Source organism: Eschrichtius robustus, chromosome 11, assembly GCF_028021215.1.
Source record: "Eschrichtius robustus isolate mEscRob2 chromosome 11, mEscRob2.pri, whole genome shotgun sequence".
Lineage (NCBI taxonomy): Eukaryota > Metazoa > Chordata > Mammalia > Artiodactyla > Eschrichtiidae > Eschrichtius > Eschrichtius robustus.
In genome coordinates, this window is record NC_090834.1 from 34,597,901 (window position 1) to 34,620,092 (window position 22,192).

The window sequence follows — 22,192 nt, forward strand, 5'->3', positions numbered from 1 at the left end:
GAATGCACAGCCGCCAAACTCCACGGGTTTGTTCCAGATGGATAAGGAGAAGAGCCTGGGTTGAACCCTTATTAAAATGACATTATGGCTATAACTTTATGTGAACATGAGGTTATCAAGATTATAGTTCCCATGACATTCATTCCCAAGCATTTCAACACCACGTAGAAGTCTTCTATTTGTTTTTAAATAGTCACTCAATGTTTCTCAGATGTGAAGTGAGACTAATAACAGCACCTAACTTAAATGACCATTATGAGAATTAAATGAGATTGTACAAAATGACCTCATCAGGAAGCCTGCCATATAAACAGGGCTTCCTATTATTATTTAATACCTTCTACTACCATTTAAACATGCTCAAGTCTCTTTGGGGGTGGCTTTTCCCATTTCAAGTCCTCCCTCCAACTCTCTCCGTCTCAGCCTCTCTTCATACAATGCTGCCCCCCACCCCCCCCCACTACAATTGTGCTTCTTGCCACTTTACTCAAACTGTTCCTGCCAGTCACCTCTTTAATTAATATACAGCAGTAAGCATGTCTATTAATTTATATGCAGTATATAAAAACACATTTCATATTTTACAAAACACAGCTGAAATAAGATACACAAATATTCTAAAATCCATTAAAACCAATTTGATATATACTTTTGGTTTTAAACATAAATCTGAACACAAATTCTCCCCATTTCCTTAGACCATTACTATTAGAAAATTTAATAGGAAAAACACTGCACTGCACTGCACTGCTCTAAAAGAATCATTATCAACCTTATAGATGCAAAATGCCTAATCTTTCAAAATAAAATTTAAATTAATGAGTTATTTGTTACTAATTTCCCAGGTACAGTTTTTGATGGATTATGACAAAATGAAAAATGTGCATCATCTTCTTCAGATTATAAATACGAAGCAGCTTTCAGAACTTTTATTTGGAAATTTGATAATTAAAAAAACGGTTGTCAAGTAAAAATATCAGTCAATAAATACTTGCATAATTTTTTGCTTTTGAAAAAATTTTAACTCAAGTGTCACATATAAAACAGGTTCTGAGGATAAGTAAATGTACTGACATTAAAATTAGCTAAAATGGAAGATTATATAAACTCTTCAAGAGTTTATATAAAGAAACTTTATGACAAGAGAAGCTCAGTCACGAATCTTGCCTTGACTTTCATTTTCTTGAATCCTTTCAAGTGTTCAACCCACCAAAGGCAAGAACATAGAGTTAATGGAACAGCAAAAACATTCTAACACATTGTCATCATCTTTAGGGGCAGAAGGACATTTCAAATTTTGTGACCTTTCCTGGTCAAGGAATCCTTTTGACAATGAATTGTACCACCCTCTCCAACTCTACCAGTCCCTTTCCAAAGGCTGCTGTTTAAGAAAATCTACAGTGCAGCTTCCAATAGTATCATGTTGATCAGTTTGTTGGGTATGAAAGATGGATGGGCTGTGAAGGAGGAAGCCATTAAGACCACTAGGGCTGCCAATTACAGTTGCCATCTGTGCCCTGACCCAGGACACTCAGTAAAGGGGATAAAGTGTGTTTGTGTGTGTTTGGGGGGTGGGGAGGGGAATGGTCAGAAATCCAGCCCAAATGCTCCAATCCCTGATGCCAGGCATAGGGTTGCATCTTCCCAGAGAAAGGGGTAACTTTTCCTAATATGCATAAAGATGCATAATGGGTAGCTATGGCCTTGGGCCCATGTAAAAGCCAGACAATATCTAACTGACGTAGGGAAGAAGGAACTAAACATTTACTTAGTATCTACTCTGTACTAGAACTGTAATATAAAAGCTTTATACGTATTATATGATTTCCTTTAATATCTTCCTCTCTTCCCATTATCCTATTATTCCTATCTTCCCATTATATAGATGAGAAAAACAGCAGATTTAAGTAAACTGCCAAATAGGAAACAGAAAAAAAATTTATACTCAGGTTTATCTTCTGTGAAAAAGGTGGAAATGTGTTAAATAACATGTACCAGCCCTAAGAAAGATGCTTTGGGGTTTATAAGTTGCTACCTTCCAGTTATTCTCAAGGTAGAACAAACATCCACTTTAAGAGGTGAGTTAAGAACACCACAGCTTGGCTTCCCATCCAAACCACAAAAGGAAGAGGGAAACTTCAACTCTAAGAGACACAAGAAAGCGGCACAATAAAACACAAGCACGTCAAAGTTAACCCAACTAGGAATTTGAGATATTCACTTCAGAACTGAAACTTTAAAATCTGTTGGCTTTCAGGTTATTTGAAATAAGTTTCCCTTATGAAAGTGGATAGAAAATAACCATCACCCATGCTCCAGTTTCCTTAAAAGAATAACTACTATTTTCCACAGAAAGTTTTACCAGTGCACAAGCATGACTTGGTGTGCTCTAATTACAGCATTTCACTCACCTGAGGCCGAATTCATCATGTTCTGCTGCACTGGTGGAGTTGTAGGGGATGTAACGTTCATCTGGGAGAGCATGGCCTTCCTGGGGTCCTGCCACGTTGTTGTTTGATCTATGTGACTGAGACAAAACATCCACTGCATTAGATAACAAACACGAGGCCCTAAAAACAACCACCTCACTTATCAAAATAGGGTAGCTCTATGAAGTAGTAGGCAAAGGATTCTAAATTAGCTCTGTAAAAGCATACAGTCTTGTCACCTCACTGCTCTCACCCTTCCTCTGCAACCTTTTTTCATCCGTATATCACTGAACTTTCCCCTCTTAGATCTTGCAAGTGCAAAATTTGAAAAAGTTATGTCTGGAGTTTTAAGTGAAGGGAAATCATTTTCACCTAGCAGACAATTATTATCTGCTTCTAATTTAAAGATAAAATGTGATTTATAAATTAATCGTCTATAACAGTAGTCATATGAGCAAAACCCAAGATTCATAAGGGAATCACCCACTTTTTTCCTCCTAGAGCTATAAATGCCAATTAACATATAATTTTAAGACCTAAAACCCTTTACACTGAACAAATAGAACATGAAAAGATGAAGTCTTATTATAGTACATACTCCAAAGCCAAAACAGAATTACAAACTTTAAGTTTTGATTGTTTCCTGTGACTGTTGAAGGCCTTTGTTATTTGCTAAACAAAACATTTAAACATTTTCTACATACTGTTAACGTACTGCAAAATATCTTACACATATGCATATAGATGTCTTCATCTATAAAACTGGGCATGAAAACAGCTAAAAATTATATGAAATATGAGACTACAAGGCATCTGCACAGTATTTGGCATATGAGCATTTAAAAAATATAGTTTTCTTCTTCCAGCAAAGAGTAATTGTTTCGCTGAAACAAAAACTAAAAATATTATACCCATGAAACCACTTGAAAATTTATCTTGAAGAAATAGCCAGGGAAGTACTCAAAGATTTATGCAAAGTTCTCTTCTGTATAATTAATAAAAGCAAAAATCTAAAAGCAGATAACAACATCTAACGAGAGGGACTAATTAAATCTTGTTACATATAACGTACTATATTGCAGCTATTGAAAATATTTTAGAATAATATTTAATAGCATAGAAAATATTCATAATACAGCTTTTTAAAGTAGATTGTAAAACAACTGAGGCTAATTGTTTAAACGTGTGTGTACCGAAAACATATGGGAAGGATAGACATCAAAATGTTTTAAGTGTTTAGATGGCAAAATTACAGAACTGTTAAATAATAGGAAAACCTAGAAAGACAATCATGAACTTATTATCTTTGAAATGGGGGAGGGAGGGCATTAGAAATAAGTTATTAAAAAAAAAAAGCCTCAAATCATTTTCTCTATGGCTGTTTAAATTTCAAATCTGATTTCTCTCTTCCTGAATCATCCCATGATAAATACCCAAGTAAATAGTAAAGGAAATGACATCCTGTTGTTAATTTTCCTGAAATGGAACCAGAATGCTCTCTCATCAATAATGTTATCAAAAAATAATAATAATAATAATAATGTTATCATATCAATAACACAGTAAAAAAAGGATCTTAGACTCTGGCTAGAATGGACCTTAAATATTATCTACTGGAGATGGGAGAATTCTTTTTCCTAAGCAAGCAGAAAGAAGATGAAAACAGGGGGGTAAAAAATGCGGAAGATTTGTACACTTGGGAATGACAATGGTACTACCTGACAATTGAAGGCTATTACAGACCAACTAAAAATGCTAAGAGAGAATATTTATTTAGTAGAGTATATAGTCTCTCAAATATCACCTTATCAGCACTTCTTTACCAGTCATATATGTTTTTTAGCAGTTGCACTAGCACTGCTCAGGTCTAGACAATACAGGCAAAACCTTGTTCAAGTCTGGCTATGTAAACACCTCATTCAAAAAGATCACATCCTTACCAAGCGCAGTTAAGAGTTTATTCCTTTTCCATCCTCCATGTGAGCCACTGAACAAATTAAACCATAAAATGTTTCCTAGATATTCAGTGCTTCTCATGCTTACAGATATAAAGCAATACACATGATAATTAATACAGCCATACTGAAGGAAAGAAACTTGAAACCTGTAAGACAACCAAAATTTAGGGAAATGTTTCTGTTTCTCACTGCCTGTTATAATGTTAAGAAACCAGGAAAAATGGCCAGTGATTCATTATTACTGGCTCTTAAATATGAATGAAATTGTGTGCCACCTGCCTGCTCCTTGTCGCCAGTACTTCTTAAAGTCTGTTACCTTTGTGAGGGGTAAAAGAGAAGAGAGAAGCAAGTTCTGGATTCTGACTGTTGAAGGTTTTCTAAATATCTAACAGTTAGGCTTCTCTGAAAACTCACCAATTTTGTAAATCATATTAATCCATTTATAACTAGACTGCAGTCCACCTGAGGGTTTAGGAAGACCCTATTCTGATGACTAAATGACCATATTCTGATAACAAGCACATGAATCTTCCCAAATAGCGGAGCCAATCCGTTGTAAGTCTGTTCTTAAGGCTTCTTTCTCCTTTAAATAAATTAGGGTTTTGAATATAATGCAGAGAATGTATAGTTTTACTGCTCTCAAAAAAGTGATTATTTTGCTGAAATACTACTAAGTGTACAAATGCTAAAATTTCTCCTCCTGAAAAGGCTTCTGTTGAACCTCAGTAAGTTAGTTTAGAGCCCTATAAAGCTATCCTATGTTACTTCAGCTAATGTTCCACTTACTCAAAAAAGATCTACATTTTTTTAAGGAATAAATATGCCATTATCTAAATTGTCCCAACTATAAAAGCATGCAACCATTTAGATGCTAAAGGGAATGTGAAATAAAATTAACTTCAGAGTTTTTGTCTTCACTTATTCTGTAAGATTAAATCATGAATACTGTTTTATCCTAAAAAGTCAATTTGTAGAAGTATACCCAAAAATATCCAGTCTTCCTTTTTATCATAAGAATAAAAATCTTTATAAAAACATTTCATATGACAAAGAACTATTTTTGCTTAGACCAAATAAATAGTTTGCTAGGCCTACTCTTCCCCCAGATATTTGCACGGGACTTTCCCTCATCTCCTGGTCTTTGCTCAAATGTCTTACTCTTAGTGAGGCCTTCTGTGGCCATGTCATCTAAAATCCACCCTATTTAAACTTCTACTCCCTCTTCTTTGCTTTATTTTTGTTTGATAATCCTTTATCATTATCTGATACATAATTTACTTATTTTGTTTATCTATTTCCTCAAGCTAACAAGCTCCAGGGAAAAAGGGACTTTTATCCATTTTATTAACTACTGTATCTTCAATGATTAATAAAGTGCTTGATAAATATTTGTCAATGAATTAATGAAAAGAAAGCTTCTTTCTTTTTGCCCTAAGAACATCAAACTTTCTCCCAAAGTCCTCGTTGCCTTACTGACTTTATCAATACCCACCTTCTTTTCCAAAAATGTAATTGCAGGTAAGGATTATAGACCCACTAGAAATAGTAATAAGGAGATTATTGGTGACACTGGCAAGAGCAGCTTCAGTGGCATGATGGGGGTACAGTGCATAGGAGGTAAGAAAACAGACAAATTTAGTTGTGTACAAAACCACAAATGGATGGATATGAATTTTTGTTTTTTTCAGGAGGAAGAAACTCAAGTGTTTAAATGTGAATGAAAACAGAGTAGCTGAAGATGTGCTAAAGGATCAATGAAGAGTTACAGTCACCCATTAGAGAGTGAGAAGGAACAGAATGTAGACACTGCTTCCACTGTAAGGTGAGGAAGAAAGGATAGGGTAGAAGCAAATAATTTCACTGTTTGGTCAAAGTTGATCGCATTCTGGTGTGAGGACTTCTACTCTCTTATCGAGAGATATAGCATTAAGAGGATTAAGGAGGCTGGCATTATTGGTACGTCCACTATGCAAAACTGAGGGACTTGCACAAGGTCACATACCCAGTACACAACAAGACTACATCTGGTACCCAGGAATTCTGAAAACAATTTCTGTACTAGACATACACATGAAAAGGACAATATTCAAAAATGTAAATTCTTTGTAATATACATTGAATAACAACTACATTGCATAAATACTAAAGAGGGAGTATAATAAAAAGGCATGGTACTGAAGATTCAAAAAAAGAATTTACAAAATATTACAAAACAGAGTTTCTATTACTACTAGAGTATAAGCTTCTTGAAGAAGGTATACCTGGGAGAGTGCCTGGTACATAGTAGGGCTCAATAAATAGTAACCGAAATGAATATTAAAGCAGTGTGCATTATTTAAGAATGCAGGTGATTAAGAGTTCACATAAATGCTAACCTGAGAATGGGCTGAAAAGAATTTTCACTTAAACTACAGATTCTAAAAGGTCAGATTATAAATACCAGAATCAAAATATACAAACCAAGGAGATAAAATTAAGCAAAACTCATAAAACAGTATTTTCAGAGTTAAAAATATGAGTGGTTATATATAACATAGAAAATAATTTAAAATTTAGTTTATCTTGTTCCTAAGAATAGTCTAGCTGCTGAACTTACTACAGGAAAATAGTAAGTGTGAAATTCTCCAGCCCCTTCAAGATATGTAAATAAATTATTCTTTCCTATTACTTTGGAAAAGAAAAGGTAATTGGATTTATGACCAAGATAAACCCTATGATCTTACTCTGGAGCAGCTAAGACTGGGAAACAATGAACCTTTCAAAGTTTAGACTGATGAAACATAAGCAGCTGTACTTTGACCAAGGTCCATGTCCAGCAGCAGTCTCTCCTGCATATACAGTCACCTCTCCTGTTGGCTTTTGTCTTTTACTTTATACTGCAGAATTTGGCCTTACATATTGGATGACTTAGCAGAATCCATGTAGAACCAAAAAAGGGGCAGAAATCCAAAGTGAATCATTAGTAAACTGACTTTTTGCATAATCCCACAAAAGTTAATTGAGGCTACAGTATATAGAAATATTTGAAGCGCTTTATATCCTCCTGTGAGATGTGAACCTTATGAAACTCAAACGTGGGCAGGGAATATAAGGAATTCTGATCTTATAAAGAATAACAATATTACTGTCACATCTTCAAATTACGGGGAAAACCATAAGATCATGAAATGCTACCTGAAGAAGCTACAATGGGGAGACCCAAAGATCTCATCTCCCCAGGACCAGTGTTCAACAGGAAGATGATACCATGCCATTGTTTCATGAGTCTCTCACAAAGGTTGAACAAAATAATCACTTACTACAATTTATTTTTATTTTTTTTATTTTTTATTTTTTTTTAATTTTTATTTATTTTTGGCTGTGTTGGGTCTTCGTTTCTGTGCGAGGGCTTTCTCTAGTTGCGGCAAGCGGGAGCCACTCTTCATCACGGTGCGCGGGCCTCTCACTATCGCGGCCTCTCTTGTTGCGGAGCACAGGCTCCAGACGCGCAGGCTCAGTAATTGTGGCTCACGGGCCTAGTTGCTCCGCGGCATGTGGGATCTTCCCAGACCAGGGCTCGAATCCGTGTCCCCTGCATTGGCAGGCAGATTCTCAACCACTGCGCCACCAGGGAAGCCCTATTTTTATTTTTTAAAAATTTATTTATTTATTTTTGGCCGCGCTGGGTCTTCATTGCTGCGGGTGGGCTTTCTCTCGTTGCGGCGAACGGGGGCTACTCTTCGTTGCAGTGAGCAGGCTTCTCATTGCGGTGGCTTCTCTTGTTACGGAGCACGGGCTCTAGGCGCGCCGGCTTCAGTAGTCGTGGCACGCGGGCTCAGTAGTTGTGGCTCGCGGGCTCTAGAGAGCAGGCTCAGTAGTTGTGGCGCACGGGCTTAGTTGCTCTGTGGCATGTGGGATCTTCCCCGACCAGGGCACGAACCTGTGTCCCCTTCACTGGCAGGCGGACTCTTAACCACTGTGCTACCAGGGAAGTCCCGTCCTACAATTTATTAAGATTAAGTGATATGCCCAAGGGCAGCCTAATAGTATGCAGCAGAAATGGGATTTAAACTCAGGAATGAGAATTGATACAAAAATCTGCACTCTTTCTACTATATCAGACTTCCTTTTATGCTGTGAGAGTATTTTGGATGTTGTTTAGATTTCTTAAGACTAACCTCTACATCACTACTTACCCGCCTCTAATCCCTACAACAATTAAGTACAAGGAGACAAAAATCTCCTCTGCGACAACACTCCGTAGACCAAACACCCAGTCACACATAGCCAGGATTAAAATAAATGTTTTTTACCTTCTGGCTCAGTGTTCTTTTCACTTTACCTTATTGGTCTCTAAAGAGGAAAAGATTTTCTAAAATGATAATCTGCCATTAGCAGAATAAAATTTTTTCAGGGAATGTAATTCAAAAAGAGAATCAGAATCCTTTTAAATGCTTCCTTGTTTAATTCGCCAACTATTAAGACTATTCCAAGACTAGCAAATGAGCTCTACCATCAGAACAGAAAGTTGTCTTTATTATAAAAATGCACAATCATTAGAGATGTTAATGATCGGTTACCTGATGGCACTGGTAAAGAGACAAATTGGTTATGGGGGTATTATGCCTACCATTTCTACTCATTTAAATTGGTGGACTGCAGCTCTGAAGTTACACTGGTTTTTCTCCTTCCTACTTCGTTTCTTACTTTAGAAACAAGATTCTTGGCACCGGTATAAATTAATATACAGATATGATAATCTGCAAGTTGCTTCCCTATCTAGGCATTGTCTTCTTGTTATAATGTAGTGTCTAATCTCCTAAGAAAGTAATTCCTCAGAATCTACTAAAAGTAACTCTCCCTACTATTTACTTCAACAGATATTGTCACAATGGCACATAAACGTTTTAACAAAGCAGTGAACCCACTTTGGAAGTGGGTCATGGAGAGATGGCTTAGACAATGTATTACTTAAAAAAAAAATCCTTTATGCAAATCATGTGTTATCAACACTATAATCAACAGCTATATAAGCTTAATATGAATATCTGATTCTTTTGAAATATCTGCTACATTTCTTGAGACTACTGTTCTTCCTCAGGTAATCTTTTCCCCAACTGGCCCATAAAACACCTAATTTCTACCTAACCTTTTCAAGACCCAGATCCCTCCTTTCAGAAGTCTGTGGAATAGTAAGAAAGCAGACATGGATTCAAATCCCAGTCTCAAATTTGCCAACGATAAACTGGGTTGTACAGGCAGGTCATTTAAACAAACGGTTTTATCTTCGTTAAAATAAGACTGATTTATTTACTTACTTGCCAGGGTTTTGAGAATTCAATTCAATAGCATACATAAAAGCAACTAGTACTGTGGCTCCCAGTACACAAAAGGCTCTCAAATATTTCTCCGGACTTCATTCCTGTGCTAGTCCAATAGTATTTAAAATAGGAAAAACTTTATGGTAGACAGGTTAAGTCAAGAAAATGTTTAAGAATGAGATGACTTCAGTTAAGTGAGAATGACAGGTCCGGGGCTTTAAGAGCTCTGAAAAAGAGTCTGGTTTCCCCTGATAGATGATGAAGAGATGCAGTAGACACTATAGGTTTCAGGGTAGGAAACCATGTTTCTGGACCATTAGTTCAACTTGCACAAGGCCATCAGTTTAGAATAAGAAGGAACCATGCAAGTATGACCATACTGGCTCCTAGGAAAAGAGCAGCAAAATAATTTGGGAGTAACAGAATAATCTCATTCATATAACCAAATGTCTTAAAATATTCATTGTGAAAAATCACTCCATACAAATTTTTTTTACTTAAGCCATAAAATGGTCAACTCTACCCATCTAAACCAAGGCAAAGAAAAAGCTACACTTCTTATGAACCAGGCAACAAAGCACATCCCAACAAATGCTAAGGTGCTCTTCAAATTCTTTGTTGTATGTTTCATCTATCAAATACTAAATCCATAACCCTTACTTAAGGGACACAGAGCAACATAATGGGAAATGAGTTTTATAGTGATAGAAAACTACTGATGACTTTATCCTCAAAATTTAGGATAACCTTATGCTACTCATTAGTGAAAGTATTAGAGAATTAAGGTAATGTAGTTTTAGTAAAATAATTTTAGTAATTAACATTGATACTGACAAAGTTTACACACCTCAAGGAATGGATAACTAACAATTCCCTTACATCCCTGCTCCTTAAGAGTGTGGACCTTGAGGACTTCCCTGGCAGTCTGGTGGTTAAGACTCCGTGCTTCCACAGCAGGGGGCACAGGTTCCATCTCTGGTCAGGGAACTAAGATCCCGCATGCTGCATGGTGCGGCCAAGAAAAAAAAAAAAGAGTGTGGGCCTTGAGCCAGCAGAATTGACAAAACCTGTGAGGAAGCCTGTTAAAAATGCAGACCCTCAGGCTCCACCCAACACACTGATTAAGAATCTGTAGCTGAACAAGATCCATAGGAGATCTGTATGCACATTAAAAGTTTGAGAAACACTGCCTTAGACACTACTTGATCACCTATGCTGTGTTTTAAGTATGACTAATGCCTGGAGGGTAAATATTTTGTGTATATGAAGAACTACATGGTGTAGATATTAAAGCAAAACAAATAACCTGTGGTAAAAATTCAAAGTTTAATTTGCATCATTACTGCAGATGGGTACACTGAAATCTACTAGCCACTGATTGTACCACTGTAAGTGTACCATTTACATCACAAGGAAACAGCATTCTCACTGTGTTACATCATGGGCTACACTGGTGATAGTTCTCTCTACTCTTTCATGCCTACTCTGAATTTAAAACAAAACAAAAAGCACTGCAGCTTTTCAAAAACTGATTTGGTATTGTACTGATAATTTTTATTTAGAGCAACAGTTCTCAATTTAGAAATTGGGGGAAGGGCATTTTTCGTTATCACAATCTTACAAACATACAATGGGGAGAGGGTACTGGATGCTAGGTTTCCTGCAATGCAGTAGATGGTCTTTCACAACTTTGAACATCATGCCACACATTCTAAAAAGCCAAATTTTACACAGAACTCCATTTTATACATAGACAAAGTATGTTTTGCACAATTTTAGTTATATACCAAATTTTTCTGGAAGGCAATCAATTACACTTAGTTTTGTTTGGAAATCTTTTAACAGTATATCCTTTTTGGATAACCACATTATCACAGCAATGCCCTCTTGGTATTTTAGTTATCAACTCAACACACTTGATCTTTATTCAAAACTGTCATGTTCATGGCAATTTTAGGTACAGATGCAGGCACTTGACTACTTTATTATAGCTTCAAATATAGAATACCCAAGCATTTATAAATTAATATACATGTTATTTTTATCATAAATTACTTTATTTCTCCTCCATATTGCATAATTCTGATATAATGTTGACTTTTAAAAATTATGTATGTAGTTAAATTGTTACATAGGAATTTCATTTTAGGATAATACTTTCCCAAATAGTTATTACTAAAAGAGGCTGATGGGACTGACAGGGGTAAGAGCCACTGCATTAAGAGACCATAAACTATCAATATAAATAGAGAGAATTTTTATATCATAAGTCTAAGATGTCTTTCCCATCAGATCATGAATTTCTGGAGGGTAAACGATCTCACCCTCCCTTTCTACATTTCATACAGGAACACAGTGCGTTGCATAAATGCTCAATAACCCGTCTGATGAATTGAAAGTTTATTCTACTGGGTTATTCTTTAACCACCAAGGAATACTGTGACCTAAATCCTAAATGGAGTCAATATGTATGGTTTATTCCCTTTTCATAATCCACTTCTGAAAACATTTTTCTTCTAAACTGTAAAACCTACTTTTCACAAAATCCCAACAGTGTAGTCCTAAATTGTTTGTACTTCACAGGTACCTAACAAATTGGTTCTTTCCAACTCTGCCAAGATTCTGTGACATCAGATGGCATAAATTGGTCATAAGAATTTAACAACATAATTTACAAACTAAACCAAAAGAAACTTTAAAAAATTACATCTGACAACTGTTTAATCCCTAACACACCTTTCATACCTTGTGTTGCAATAGGGGAAAACCAAAATAAAAAAATTTTTTTTTTGGCAATAGTGACTTGCTTAGATAGATCCTTTGACAAAATGCATCTTTGTGAACTTATCTTTTGTTGCTTGGGCCTGTAATTGTGGGAACTGTGGGAATTGTGAGAAGTTCCTAATTCTTCCCAATAAAGGTAAACAAAGATGAAATGATAGAAGTGTGCCCTGCTTTTATGCTTACAGACAACTGGGCAACCAAATCACCACCATTCCTCAAGAAGGTGAGAAGATTTGTACTGAAGTGTATGTAAGACCACAAAACCTAAGTATCTAATGAGAAGCCAAGTGACCAAACTAAAGAATTCTTTTTATCAAGCAAAGCTGACTTTTAGGAAACAACAAAAAATAAGAATAAAACTGGATAACCAGGAATAACACAAAATAGATGTGAAAAATGTTTTCATTTAAAAACTTCTGTTACTGCTGTCATGCCCTCTAAATACTATGGTGGCAGGACTGGTTCTAAAATTTAGAAGCATGGGCAGTCAGCCCAGATTTATTGCTCACTTATCAAGCCCATGTTTGTTGTGCAAGTGTTATTTATAGAGTCACATGCTAGAGGCTGTTCCCAAGCTAGCCAAACCTACACGCTTAATTGACCCTAGGAACAATGATACATTATTCAAGCTAATCCTTCCATGAGCTACAGTTCCTAAGCCACAACCATATGCTTTTTATATTTGTATATGTCTACCATGAACTATTTTTAGAACCCTCAAAAGTTAAGAGATATGCACATACTATAATTTCTTGATAAGGATGAGAAAACTTACACACTTTGCTTCTATGACAACAGTTTCTATAATTACTGGAAATCAATATCTTATATTGAACTTTAAATAACTGGACTATCACTAAAGGCTTAAAGATCGGTTAAAATTATGAACAAGTGTAGGCAGAAACACATAAAAGCAAACGGGACAATTGATTATACTCTGATCTACAAATTGTATAACCACACTGCAATCTGACCCTATAGCCTTAGGTGAATAAAATTAGTATTTGCTCACAAGTATGAAATCAATTTAAACACAAACTTAACCATGTTGCCATATAAGAGTGACATGCTTATATACATCTCCCCTTGGAAATGATTATTCCCTAAGGAAGGGGTAGGATGGAGCAGTTATGAGAATAAGGCCAAAGCTATAGTGGAGGCTTCTTAAAACACACACAGTTCTTTCAATCCTGATCCCACATGGCTTTTACCTGTAGTATGTTCAGCAACATTCTTTCGATAATGACTGAGAACATTCTCCCCAAAAGTTCAAAAAAAGTGTTCGTCCTTATTTCATGTTATAGAAAATGACAGATGTCAGCACAGTATGAATTGAGGCTCATAATTTTGTTAATAGAACAAAGACCAGAATTCAAGTCTCTTGATTCTCAATTATAAGGTCTACCTAGATTCTTTCATAAGAGTCATCTTAAAAAAAGAAAGGAAAAAAGAAATGGCTGAATGGCAGAACTATGACCAAAAATTAAAAAAAAAAAAAAAAACAACTCTAAGAAATATTAAGACACAGAACATCTATAAACATTATTCAAAATACAGTCTTGAAACTACCTGGAAGACTTATTAGCTCCTCAGTATTTTTAAGCACAATAAGATTGGAGAATAATTTATCTAACATCTTTACATATTCTTTCATAATCTGAGATCCTTACATACAATAAGACATTTATTTACCATAAGAGCTAGATGAGGAGGAATACAATCTCTTCTAAAGATGGTTGATAATTTTCTCACATTCCACTGTTATCCTTAAAGTGATATTCCTCAGCAAATACTGTTTCAAATGAAACTATATGTCAGATGTCAAAAAGAAGTAACTTTCTTATACATGTTAAAGACCTTGGCAGTATCATCCTTTCATTTTATAATTGTCAGTCTAGGGGTAAAAAAAACAAAACAAAACCCTGTGAAGGTAAGGCAACAAATCTGTTGAGTACCAACTCTGACCTCATCTACCACGACATGACTTAGGCCTGAGGCCCTCAACCAGGGACCAAGGAAGACAGGTTTAGGCAGTCAAACAAAGCTATAATCAGCCTTCTGCATCTCATCAGATGCAGTTGGCCTCCAAATAAGGATCTGTTCAGTCTGTTGGCTCACGTGTCTACCGTGAGGAAATCACATTAAGTTACAAAGCTGGAACCATATTCATTGCATATTTATGGCTACATTCAAGTTTTCAACTCTTATCAACAGAACAGGGCTTCAGCCACCCAAAACATTAACACAGGATGAGTCTAACAGTCTAGGAAACATTTCCCAAGTGGTAAATCACCAGGAAAGCAGTTAACAGTATCCACAATAAACACTTTTAAGCAAAGTAGGCAAATGGCACGACTTTTAACATAACCCCAGGACCTCCTACCACCACCATTTTGATGGAAATGATACAATGAAAGAATCTTATATATATATTTTATTCTTATATATGTATTTTCTTTTAATCACAAATTGCTTTAAACAATAGTTGGATAACACTGTAGAATGTCTTCAATCATCTAAAAAGAGTCTTACTGAAATTAGCAAAATAACTTGGGGAAGGACCCCAAAATCTAAAACAGTTAAATTTATAAACTCTACACCCCATTTTCAGAATGAATAGATATAATGCACGTTGAACAATGAGAGATGGTTTCTATGCAAATAAATAGTAAGCATAGAGTCTTAGTCTTAACTGCATTTCATTAAATGTTATATAAAACCTTTTAATTTCATGTCTTGTTATTTAATTGCAATTTGTCATTTTAGGGCATGCTGGTTGCTCAGATAACTGAAATTTTAGTAATGCCTTCAGGGGTTTCACAAGGGGTTTCTCAAAACAGAAAGCAGAACACTGGTGGAAAAGTGCTACATTTATTATTTAACTTGAGACTTAAGGTACCCAATCTCAGTCAAGTCATTCAACTTTTCTGGACCTCACCTTCAGTAGCTGTGATATATGACAGGCCTCCATTTAATAAGAACCGATACTTCACTTTTTGAACACCTACTGTACAAAAACCAAGCATTTTATCCATATGGCCATTTTCAAAGTAAATAAATATCTGATGGCAACACTTGGAAAAATTATCTTGAATGGAGTGATAGAACCACTTAGCTAAATTAAGGTTATTGGTAAAACTAATAATAAATAAATGAATAAGTTTTACGTGAAGGACTTGTGCAGGTACTAATAAGGTGGTTTGCCAGGCCTGTGTATTTTAAATGTGGCAAAAGGGAAGTAGGACTCTTTCATTCACGGCCAAGTAGACACCCAACCTTTCTTCCATCCAGTAAGTTCTCTTTATATGGTCATGCCATGCTGCTAATTTTTTTTTTTTTTAATTAAAGAAAATAAATGCTAGACAGTCATCCAACCCAGGTTCACCTTATTAGGTAGAGCTGACTTACATAGAATACTCAGTAGTCTATCTACACTAAATTTATAAATACAGGTTAAATGTCTCCTTTCTGTCTCCTCTGGGCTTACTAAAAGAAGAAAAAAAAAAAAAAACCCACTTTATAAATTGCCTAGTTCACCAGAATCAGAACATTTTTGCTCAGGCTGAAAACTAGGATTCAACTTGGTTTTTCTAAGTTGCAACTGAAATGTGATCCTGTCAGTGAAAATACAGTTTTCTTCTTTGAACCTTCCAAGTTAAATGACTATGAAATTGAATTATACTATGAAATATATTAACACCTTTTTGAAGCAGATTTTTATGGATATTTGTAGAAAATGTTACAGTCATGGTCATTAAAAGGAAATTAACAAAAAGGTTATACTGTAAACACTAACTAACATGGTCACTTAGGGACTGTCTCAATCTTTGAACCATGCCCGTAGGCTGAATCCTCATTTTCGTGAGACACTGCCCAAAGAGTAGTTTCTTAGTTATCTAGTTTTTAGGTATTTTTTGTTTGTTTGTTTTGTTTTTTTCTTTGACAGTTCCTGGGTACTCCCTCTACTCTGATTAAGATGAGAAATGCCCACCAGCTTACTGAGAAAAAATCCAAGATCTAGGAATCTAAAAAATTAATGAAGAGACTACTTACTAGATCGGGAGTTTTACTGAAATTCTCCTTCAATAACTAAAATGATTAATAACTGAAAAAGGGTCCCCAAAGCAGGAACTTAATTTGGTTATCTGTGGAACTCATTTTGTTAAACTTCTAATTCACATATAATGGACATATAGAAAATAACTGATTCTTTAACACAATATCAGAACATACTATTGGATTTTACGGTAAGACTGAAATACGTGAAGTATAAAATAAAGGTTTCTTCGTATCTTAAAAACAAAAACAAAAAAATCCCACCTCTATACAAGAGTTTTCTTAAAACATTTTGTCCACTACAACTTTGGGAAGGAGCAGCAGTTGGGTGGTAGAATGGGCTATAACGTCTGCCTATTATGAATCACTTATATCTGTGAAATTGTGGAAAGTTTCTGTCACTATTGCTTAAGACTGACAAAACGGAGCTGTTGGACAAAGACAAACTATTAAAATGGCTTAAGGGATGGAACAGACTAGGCCTATTTGCTATTTGGAATGCTTCAGTCTATAAAGATGAAGTCCAAGTGGAGATATGATTAAAATCACAAATGGAAAGGAAAATTCCAAAGTTCTCAAAATATGAAAAACACTTCACACCTAAAGGAAAATTTCAGCCATCAATCACTATTTCATGCCTCCATGCCTTTGTTCATATAGTACCTTGGCCTTCAATTCCTTTTTCTCCCCCACTCCTCTCCTGTCAAAAGCCTTTGAGCTGGCTCAAATGTCAGCTCCTAGGAAGGTTTCCCTGGGCTCTCCCCACCTCCACTCGACCCCTTAACAGGTCTAACTGCCCCCTCCTGCCTTCATGGAAATTTCTTTAGAATTACTACTATACTGATCACAGGGGGTCATTATGCGTACATGTTCTTCAATCTCCACTGTAATATACATTCATAAACGTTTTAAGGAACAAAAGAGGACATACGTGGAATCTTGTAGATTTATGAAGCTCTATGAAGTGTGAGGCATTATTGTTTTTGAAAAAGTACGAAACCACCATAACAAATATTATATTAAGGCAGAGAAAACATCTAAGGGTCTAAGAGTTTAGTTTTATTAGCATTAGGCCAAACTCTCATTCTATTATATGAACATTTCAGATGCATAAATTAAAGTGGAAACACACCTGTATCAAGAGTTTTTATGTGATCAACCAAGTGGCATCAGCTAGAAGACCCAGTACTTGTCTAGAAGAGTTCCTCAAGATCTCAGAATTACTTAATCCAACAGACTCACATTACAGATGAGGAAAATGGCAAACAAAAGGAAGAAAAGAAGAGAAGAGAAGAGAAAAGGAGAGAAAACGGAAAAGAAAAAAACGCTGCTAGCTCAAGCAATCTTCAAAACCATGTAAAAGCCTTGCAAAAACCATCAACATTAGACAGCATAAAAGATCCCAAATCTGCACAGCAAAAGACACTAGCAACAAAATGAAAAGACACCTATGGAATGGGAAAAAATATTTGCAAACCATATATATCTGATAAGGGGTTACTGTCCAAAATATAAAACTCAATAGCAAGAAACATCTACATAATCTAAATAAAAATGGGCAAAGGACCTTAATAGACATTTGTCCAAAGAAGATATACAAAGGTACATGAAAAGATGCTCAGCATCGCTAAACATTAGGCAAATGCAAATCAAAACCATGATGAGATATCACCTCATGCCTGTGAGAATGGCAAGCATTAAAAAGACAAGAGAATGCTGGAGAGGATATGGAGAAAAGGGAACCCTTGTGCACTGTTGGTGGGATTGTAAATTGATACAGACACTATGGAGGAGAGTATGGAGGTTCCTCAAAAAATTAAAAGTAGAACTACCATACGATCCGGCAATTCCACTTCTGGGTATTTATCCAAAGAAAGCAAAAACGCTAACTCAGAAAGATATATGTACTCCTATATTTATAGCAGCATTATTTATAATAACCAAAATATGGAAACAACCTAAGTGTCCACTGATGGGTGAACAAATAAAGAAGGTGTGGTGTGTGTGTGTGTGAATATCATTCAGCCAAAAAAAAAAAAGGAAACCCTGCCATTTGCAACAACATGGATGAACCTTAAGAGCATAATGCTAAGTGAAATAAGTCAGACAGAGAAAAACAAATATTGTTATGATCTCACTTATATGTGTAATCTTAAGGGGGAAAAAAGTCACAGAAAATTACATCAGACTTGCGGTTATCAGAGGTGGAGGGGTGGTGGGGGAATTGGATGAAGTTGGTCAAAAGGTATGAACTTGCAGTTATAAGATAAGTACTAGGGATGTAATGTACAACATGGTGACTACAGTTAACACTACTGTACGACACATATGAATGTTAAGAGAGTAAATCCTGAGAGTTCTCATCATAAGGAAAAAAAGTTTTTCTTTTTCTTTTCTTTTTGTACCTATATAAGATGATGGACGTTAAGTAAACTTATTATGGTAATTATTTCACAATATATACAAGTCAAATCATTATGCTGACACCTTAAACTTACACAGTGCTGCAAGTCAATTATATCTCAATAAAACCGGGGAGGAAAATCCCAAATCTTTTGTTCTTTCAATAACCTGTTTAGGTCTGCTCTGTCTCATAAAACCTTCTTAATTACTTCAGCCCTTAATGATATTTTCTTTTCCAAAATTGTTACAGTAGTTATAGCGTGTTACTTATCATCCAATCATTTAAACATTCAACTTCTTAACACTAAGCATGGTAGTAGGTGCAGGGTAAACATAGATGAATAGAAATGTTTCACAGTCCTGAGGGATTCTATGTCTACTATAGGATGTTTGTTTGGTATGTTTTAACTCACCAACTAGATTATGTTTAAAATGTTTACAATTGTTTGCTTATTGTTCACAAACAAAACATTTATATTCCTTTCTTGTACACTACATCAAGGCAGAGAATAATAAACTCAAGTTACTGATTGGGAGGAAAGAAACCCATAATATGCATTTTATACACACACACACACACACACACACACACACACACACACACACCCCAAGACTGGCTGTTAAAATTTCCTTTTAATTACCCAAAGACAGCACAACTTACTTCTACTAATTGAAGCAAACCCTGACTTATATTCAGATCATTCAGTTATGTTCTAGGCATAACTAGAAACTTTTGAATCACTAAATTGGTGATTAAATCAATACAAATAATAGAACTGCTGAAATCAAAGGGCAAACTTACATAGAACAGGACAATGTTAGAACTAAAAGGAAACTTGAGGACCGTCTGACCAATTTGTTTAATTTTATAGATGAGGAAATGGACAGATAAGAGAGTCATTTAACTCAATGCGTGCAGTGGCACTATTACACAGATTTTCTACCTCACAGAGTAGTACAGTTTCCTTTGGCAACACCCAGACTGATCTCTTAAATCAAGGAGCTTGGCCTAGAGAGGCCAGAGTGAAAGGTGCATGGGCACTGCCTTACCTGTCCAACAACTGCTAACATCAAGGTCACTGGCAGAAGCATCTACAACTGCTTTGGTGCCTATGACTCAGAGGATGAAAAACAACTCCGGACAAAGCCATTTGATCAGTATCTTATGAGTTCTTCATTAGCCAGGTGCTTACTGAAGACTGAATGTGACCAGATTGAGTATAATACACTTCACTTATCCAGGTCAGTGATAAAGAAGAAAGCGTACCCTAAAAGCTACTTCACAGGTAAGTGCAAGGCCCTCTTTATTTGGACTCTCAGTTTTTGGTATTAATTTACTATTAACTACTATTTATAATCCCCTACCTTAAATTACAGGGAAAATGTCTGGAAGTTACACTAAGGCCTCTTCTGTTTACTCCTGGACACACAGCTGTCTGGCCTCCAGGTAAGTGGGCTGTGATACACTGCTTACAGGTTGAGCACTATTCTTGATCTTCTTGAAGTCCAATTTTCCCTCACTTTGTAAATGACAAAATTGAGACTCCTGATGGTCATTCAACCACCTGCCTGAAATCATGACCCTAAGTGGGTGGTAAAGGCAGAACTAGAATTCAAGTCTCCTGTCAAGCAACTTTTCTCTCCACAACCCCAACCCTCTCTCATACCACAAAAAAAACAAAACAAAAACAAAACCTAAACCCAAGCCAAACAATATTGCCTGGACTACAGTTCATTTGAAACACCTACTGAACACTACTAAGTCAAGGTACTGCTGACATCAAAATGAGCAGGACATGGTCCCTGACCTGGAAAAGTTTCCTTTCAGTGGGGAAGATCCATTAAGATAAAATTTTAATAAAAAATGATAGAAAGGGAGGCTCATGGTGTTTGTGGAAAGGTTCCTGGTCCAACCTAGGGATACAGAGGACACACAGAGGAGATAACCTCTGACCTGAGTGCTGAAAAATCTATAAAATTAGCTTGTTGATGAGGCTGGAAAAGCATTCCACAAAGAGGGGGGAAACACAGGCTAAATCACATAAGTGTGGTTTTTGTCCACTTAAATAAAAGAGCTGGAGTAGATTTTAGTTAAACCACTCTGGCTGAAATAGATTTAACATGACTCTAGCAATCAAATATGTCTCCAGACATTACTAAATGCCCCCTGGGAGAGAGGGGACAAAACCTACCCTGGTTGAGAAGTACTGCTCTAGACTTAAGAATAAAGATCATGTTCTATTGAACTTTGTAGTACCTCTAGTTCCTAAGAGTCCCTTATATGTTCAATAGTGTTGATTCAGCTAAGCTTTTTTGTACCTGTTATATTAAAATGTTATCATTTAACAAATACTAGGCTAATGGATATAGACATATACATATATATGCATATATATACATATATACACATATATACATATGCACATATATACATATATACACATATATACATAAACATGGAAGAATTTTAAAAATAAAAATAGATCTAGGAATACATGAATCACCAGGATAAGGATGGCTACATACCTCTAGAATATACACAGAACATCTGTAATGTTAATAAGAACAGATATGGTTCAATTTCCACTGCAGGAGAGATTATTAGAAAACACTAATGATCTTAATAAGTCCCTATTAACTCTATATGGCAGAAACATTTACTGATCACCAAAAAAAATCCCCAAATGCTCCCCCACACTTCTATGCCCCTTACAATGAGGAGCAATCTAGTAACTTGTTCTTGCCAGTAGGCTATGCTAAGTTCTGTGTTTCAGGCCAAAGAATAGAGCAACATGTATGAATTTTCCATGTTTCTCTGCCCTTTGTGTGATAACAATGAAGGCAATGTGTCATAATGGCAGTCACAAGAGAGATACATATTGGGATGCCTGAATCACCACTAAGAAGGAAGCACCCTGGAAAGCACCAAATCAAAAAATATCTTGTGAGTGAGAAATAAAGCCCTTAGACACTGAGATTTTTGGGGTCATTTGTTACCCAGCATAACCTAGCCTGTCCCAATACAAAATACAAAAAAATGCTGTTAGTATCTACAACATGTCCATTCAGATGTTTGAGACATGAGAGTATGTACTTCCTGAAGAATCTTTATGGGCTCTAAACTCACCTATGACACACACACAAAATAAGTGTTCAAAAATTTTCACTATGAACACTACCTTTAATCTAAAAGATAAGGAAGGACATGAATAGACATTTCTCCAAAGAAAACAAATGGTCAATAACCACATGAAAAGATGTT

The 22,192-nt window shown here is 35.8% G+C and overlaps 1 protein-coding gene across 8 annotated transcripts in view; it reads right to left on the minus strand.

Annotated features, from left to right (window-relative positions):
- The window catches only part of YAP1 (Yes1 associated transcriptional regulator), a 108,727-nt gene that overhangs the window by 56,010 nt on the left and 30,525 nt on the right, over positions 1-22,192 (minus strand). For all 8 annotated transcript variants that reach the window (XM_068556688.1, XM_068556691.1, XM_068556693.1 and 5 more), the window contains exon 3: positions 2,412-2,527. In XM_068556688.1, the coding sequence (XP_068412789.1) occupies positions 2,412-2,527 (116 nt within the window). The remainder of the gene's footprint in view (positions 1-2,411; positions 2,528-22,192) is intronic.